The sequence below is a fragment of the Trachymyrmex septentrionalis genome, unplaced genomic scaffold (genome assembly GCF_001594115.1).
Source record: "Trachymyrmex septentrionalis isolate Tsep2-gDNA-1 unplaced genomic scaffold, Tsep1.0 scaffold44, whole genome shotgun sequence".
NCBI classification, from domain to species: domain Eukaryota; kingdom Metazoa; phylum Arthropoda; class Insecta; order Hymenoptera; family Formicidae; genus Trachymyrmex; species Trachymyrmex septentrionalis.
Window position 1 is genome coordinate 118,475 of NW_017305611.1, and position 6,931 is coordinate 125,405.

General features: G+C 28.6%; 1 protein-coding gene across 1 annotated transcript in view; it reads left to right on the plus strand.

The window, feature by feature from the left end:
* The first annotated feature begins 2,690 nt into the window (after positions 1–2,690).
* LOC108751469 (protein pinocchio) overlaps positions 2,691–6,931 on the plus strand; it is a 53,798-nt gene continuing 49,557 nt past the window's right edge. Inside the window, exons 1-2 of the mRNA XM_018491694.1 lie at positions 2,691–2,856; positions 4,239–4,446. Of these exons, the coding sequence (XP_018347196.1) occupies positions 4,278–4,446 (169 nt within the window). The 5' untranslated portion in view covers positions 2,691–2,856; positions 4,239–4,277. The remainder of the gene's footprint in view (positions 2,857–4,238; positions 4,447–6,931) is intronic.

A 6,931-nucleotide genomic window follows, 5' to 3' on the forward strand; every position in this document is an offset into this window, starting at 1 on the left:
CAGTACATATACTATAATTGGTATATTATTTATAAATTATTTTTGTACAATGTCGTGTTCCAGCTGCGTAGTTATTTTCTTAATAGATCAATATTTTAATAATATTAATATATTAGATGTTACAAAGATCTTTATAGTTATCTTTACAGTTTAGTTTTTACGATAAAATAAAAATATAGTAACATTGTTTAAAGATAATAAAGAAAATTTAAAGTAAGAAGAAAATTATATATATAGAGAAAAGCCCCCTATTATGAGATAGGCGCCGTTTCTGCTAAATTAATAAATGTTATCTATTGGTTCCACCATGATTATTGCTCTTGGATTGAAAATTATTTAGTAGAAAATTCATTATTAGAATCATGCCTGTAGTCATTGTAAAACAAGATTTTAGAATTTGGATGTCTTTAAGTTTCATTGAGATGAGCATTTAAACCTTGTTTATTATTTAATAAATAAATATTTAGCAATAAATTCTTCATGTAATGATAGAGTAAGGTCGTATTAATAGAAAAATACGGGATATGTTGAATTGTTTAATTACAGAAATTAGATTTGATGATCGTAAAACCATAAGACATGGAAATCGTATTATATGAGATAGGTATTCCTAATATGAAATAACTCATACTCCTATGTTATAGTGAAAATCGTTGCTAAAATATAAATGTTATTGTACAATAATAAAAAAAGACAATCGGAATGAACGTCGAGTGCCTATATCTGCGACACTTGATTCCAATCTGAAAACGAGTTCTGAGTATAATCTATCGCATGCTCATTTTTCGCGCACGCTGACTTTGTTTGTATTTTAGAAACATTAAAGTTTTTTAATTGCAACTGATATATTTTGCGTTTTATTATCGAGGGGCATTACATTCTCAGAGCATCTCATTAGCACAATTTTTTGACTTTGCGATTTGTTCACTTTTTACATTTCTTTAATTTTCAAAAAAATGGAATTTGAATTAAATTTTATGTAACGTTATCTTAAAACTTATTAAATTTCCTTCAAAATGACCTATTCTTTTTTTAAATTCTGCCTATAGATTTCTATTTACCCAAAATGAACTCGGTATCTCACAATAGGGGCCTTTCCTTTCTATATATATGTATGTATATATAATATTCTTTTGTTAACATCTGGTTACACACTGTACTGAAAATATAGTATAATTTAGATTATATTAAAGTAATATAGACAATTTTAAAATAACAATACATTGCCTAAGCGTATATTTTTTATTAATTATATGTCAGTTATAATACACTAATAAAATAAGAATATTTTATCACATTTTATCGACCAAAGAAAATTCTTTTATATTTTTCGTATGACTTCTATATAAAGAATAATAAAGACAATAGCAGGAAAGTATATACGCAAGCTTTTCAATTAATTTAATATTATCAAATATGTAAAATATATTATTCATCATTGAACTTTGCATAATTCCACAGAACTAATAACTAAGATGTGTTATTTTTGTATGAAATATATACAATGCATATACATATATACGAAGCAAAATTGGCTGCTTTTCTTTTTATTCTGTAATAGATTTTTTTACAGACTTGTAAAATAAGATCCTTTTCTTCCTATCTTTTTTTTTTAACCGAGTAACTTTGGCTGCGTTCCACTTAACGCTCGTAGAATCATTTCATCCTTGTCGTTTAACAAATATTAAATAAGGACAAACGATACTCGCGAGCGTTGCAAGCGTTAAGTGGAACGCAGCCTCTATAAATTGTAGTTTCAGTCTATTATATATCTATAGATATATAATATACATTTTGGAGTTATTTTATTAAATCATTTGCATTACATGTGATACGTATTGCTTTCTCACCACTCACATTCTGACACACTACAGTGTCTCTAAAAAATTCATATTTTCAAAAAGTAAAAAAATCGCGCACAAAACAGTAGAGTCTCAGAGTGCACAAGTGTAATGCAGTGTATGTTACGAAATTATTAAAAAAATTCTTTGCATTACATACGCATTTGTGGGTATTGTTTTCTTTCACTCACAGCCTGACATATTGCAATTCCTTGCGAAAATTTCGCAAAATTAAAATACGCATTAGCGCACGCATTAGCGTCTCAGAGTGTGCCAATTGTAAGTGACAATATTAACAATACGACAATATGCCAAGGAAGTAACTACTAGATAAAATATTGTCCCACAGATTAATTACATGATTTCATATGGTTTCATTTGATTACAAATAATTTTTTTCATTACATATGAAGTCTCATTTGGTAAAATATACGATTTTATTTAATATTATACAATGATTTCTTATGATTGCATAATATATGTAATTATTGGATTATACATAGAGATTTCATATAAATTTTATAATGACTTCGAGAACTCGGTTCCACGATTAAATTAAGTGGTTACTTCCTCGCAGTATGCATTATAAAGTCACATACAAAGCTATTGCGTAATAGTCTTTCTGTTACCAAAACGTGGACTTAAAGAGAGTTTAAAAAAGATAAATTTAAGAATAAGTTGCTCTTATCGATCTTGCAAATCGCAAATCCTTGAAAGAAAAATGAAAAGCGACTGAACTTCATGTCTTTGTAACATCGTCTTGAAGTTGGCCGCGCGCCATTCGTCAGCGAGGCCATTCATGACGATTTTTCCGTGCGATAACGTACATCAGGTGTCAGTCGACCGCTGCTTGTCGTCGCGTGCAGATCAACGAAAAAGAAGGAGAGAGAAAAGAGAACGGCTCTCCGAATCTTTCATGAAACTGATAGTGAATGTCGCGAAGGTGACAGTAACGACAAGTTGAGCTGAACATGTCGATGTGATATACATTCGCATTATACATTGCAGATTACAGGTAATAGTTATTATCGCTGCGCAATTTGCATAATCCTGTAATTGCGCGACATACCGCCAACTTCAGTTTGCTTACTGCTAGCTTGATCTCGGCGAAAGAGTCAAAATAATTGAATTATGACGGATGACGCAAAATGCATATTGAAATAAAGTCTGGTAATAATGATCAAACTTAAATAAAATAATAACTAAAGTTTCAGTAAAATAATTGCAACTCCCGGTAAAAAATTTTTCATCCATGTATATGTATAAATATGTTTATAAACATACATAAATATTTATATAAACATACATAATTTTATATAAAATATGTCCATACATGTTCATTCCTTCTTTCTTTTATAAAATTACTTTTTAGTATAATGGAATTAACAATATCAATGTGAAAACATTAAAAATAATTAAAAGGATAATTTTCACACTATTTATTTTAGAAAAAAATCAAGTTCGCAGAAATGTAAAAAAATTACTTATGTATAATTATATATAAAATTATGCATAATTTGTGTATGAGTAATTTTTTTTAACATTTTTCCAAACTTATTTTTTTTTTAAAACGAACAATGCAAATATTATCCCTTTAATTATTTTTTATGTTCACGTTGTTATGTCTATTACACTAAAAAGTAATTTTACAAAAAAAAGAGGAATGTATGAATATGTATGGACATATGATTATACGTATTTATAAATATTTATACATATTAATGCATAAAAAAATTTTTACCGGGCAAATGTTCGGTTAATATAAACTGTACAGCACAGAAGTTTGTAGCATCATTGCTCCAACATATTATTAGAACGCTGTAATGTTGCTGCAATATTATTGGGATCATTTGTGCTGCATAGACGATTAAACTCTAATTTCAATTTTTTTAATATTCCGTAGAATACAAACTAACAATAACATTACATTAATATTATAATTTCCTATTTAACAATATAAATATAATATAACATGTTGTACATATATAACATGTAATATAATAAGTTGTATGTAATAGTTACATTGTTGAGTAGAAAATTATAACATTGATGTAGTATTAGTGGCAGTTTGTGTTCTGTAGATATCGTCTTACTTTTCTAAATATTACTATATGGCTAATTATTATTATGTTTGATAATATTTACTAAATATTGCACCAATATGCTAAATAAGACATGTCTGGTAGTTACTTATTACTTTTTTTCAGTGAATTTCTATCCAACTTTGAGTACTCGAATAATTAGAATTATACATGGTAAAAAGTGTGCACATATGATATTTTGTGTAATCCTCCGTGTCATAATGAAAATACACTCGTACAGCATAACGATTTTAAACTTTACAATTCATGTATGAATGATGATATTTTTACGGCTTGCTTGTCCACAATGTTTTAGACAACTCAAGGTTTTCGTATCGTGTTCTTCGTTCTCACGATGCATCGACGAAGTGTGACAGAGGCGACAATGTTGACAGAATTTGAGGAAAGCGTATCCTTCGATGCGGATGATCCAGACTTTGCGCCTAAGCCGAATACAATGCGAAATGTCCTCCGCAACACGCATTGCCTAGCTCTCGCGGACGCCAAAATCGACATTAGTAAAGGTAGGCACACACTCTGATTTCTAAGGCCCTGCGTATAATAGAGATAATAAGAAGTTAGGAATAAAGAATAAACGATTTTAACCTATCAGAAATCGGATACATTGGAATACACAGAGCAATACCTTCTGAAAGGTTGAAACCAGTAAACGAGAATAGATTAAAATGGATTGAAATTTTTTTCTATTCGCGCGAATGCGTATTTTAAATAGCGAATACTTTTTTTTGGATTTAATTGGATCCAATTGGATGCAAATGGATTGAAAAACTGCAGTTCCTGTATTCAAAATTTTGAATTGAACAGTATTCACAATGCACAGAAAAAGCTAATATTATTTTTAGATTCAAAGATATGCTCTATGCGATTCCTATAAATGAATAAAAATGCATTCAGGATTGAAAAGCATTTATTTTAATATTCGTGAATCAATATTTCTAAAAATCTGAATCCATTTCAATTCATTTCAATCCATTTTCGCTGAGTTCCTAATTCCTTATTCCTTCTATTGTTTGCAGGGCCTAAGGCTCTTAATCGCTTTAAGTCGCGGCATTCTTTATTTTTAGCCTAATTTTAGACCCTTATTTTAAACCTGCCTCGTATTTCGAACCCGCTTTAATTTGCAACGATAATTATTATAATGGGGCGGCTGAACATTAGAAGTTGAGCGATATTATTATTATTATCGATTATTTTTGAAATATTAAGCTTTAAATGGCGGCGTCGTTCTAAAAAGAGTAGAACAGCTTGTGCTTTCCGTAAATAACCTATGGCAAGAAAGCTCAATAACCTTTTCTCTTTTTTCCTGTTTCTTTGAAATGAAACAATTTTCTACAGCACAAAGTTGCACAAAAGTTGCAGTACTGCAACATCGCATGTTATAGCAATATCGCAGAGATTTTGCAGCAATATCGCCACAAATTCTGTATGCTCTATAGGATAAGACATAACAGTTTAGAAAAGTATTTGTAATTAGATATTAATATTTTTATTGTTTAAATAATAAAATAATAGAGAAAGTAAGAATCACATGCTGTAGTTACAATGGTGCGCATAAACTAAAATTCACAGTATAGTGTTATCATTAATTAAAATTACAGATTACAAAGAAGAATCCGAACGTGTCGTATATTTTACCTTTTTGATCCCTGGTTCTCATTGAAATTCATGTGAACGTATACATTATCGAACAATGTAACTACTAGTATTTTTTTCGTTAAGAACGGCTCGAGAATGAATCTAAAACGGATTCTTATTTGTAATGTATATATACATATATAGTATATCCAAGCAGAACAACAAGTCATGATAACATCAAAATGACAGTAAAATGAATCGGAATTGATTGAAAAAAATGACTTTTAATGATCATTTTGGAGTCATTTTGACATTATTTTGATATCATAATGGTTTGTTGTTCTGCTTGTATAATTTCAGTTATAATAATAATATTATATTATAAATCTTAGAGAGTTTATGTGCATTAACTACAGTGCTTGATTCTCATTTGTCCTATTATTTTATTAATTTAACTTATCAAGAATCCTTCAATTATATATTTCTTATTTAATTATCAATTGGATTGATTGATAACAGAGAGAGGTTATATCATAATTTTTAAAATAACGCACGTTGTACAATCATGCAGTGTTAAATGTTATATTTTTAGACATGTCTCAAGGTTAAGCAAAAAGTATCGGCGCCGAGATTAGGGGAGCCCATCATCATTTTATATTGCATATCATATTCAGAAGAATAAAGAACTTAATTTTAAAAAATAGAGAAACATAGACAAAGAAAAACTTGTTGGGCAATGATATGCAAAAGAACAGACATGCATGATATGCAACAGATCGTTGATGGATGTATATTTTGTCCAATTCTACATATCTGAACAAAAGAGTAATTGATTTGAATAAACTTTTTTTTTGTTTAACGATCGTATTTTTTGTAACAATCTTTTATTCGCAACATTATTAGAAGCCCAACAGATCACGATTCTTTCAATTCATCTGTTAATATGCAGTCATATAACAACAGGCGATAATGACATTTTGTGGAAAGCATATAAATTAAAGGGAATTAGTTCCACTTTCTAAATTTATATTCCATAAGCTTACAAACATCGATATCTCGATATAAAAAAATATGATGATTTTTATTTCCTTCCCTCTTCTGCACAAATAAATAGCATGATTTCTCTCAATATCACTAAAAAAAATGGTTTGATGATTATAGTACTAAATGTATTTTGTTTAGCATATTAGTACAGTATTTAATAAATATTATCAAACATAATAATAGTAACCAACCGTTTGGTAATAATTAAAAAAGTAAGAAGTAATGCCTAGAAAAATAAAGTTAATTGATTTTGGTTATATTAAATCGAATATAATAAACATTTAATAAAAATTATTTCATCAAAGTTTTAAAATAATGTAGACTTTATTATTATTATCAGACTTTTTTTTAGTGTAGATAAAATAAGTT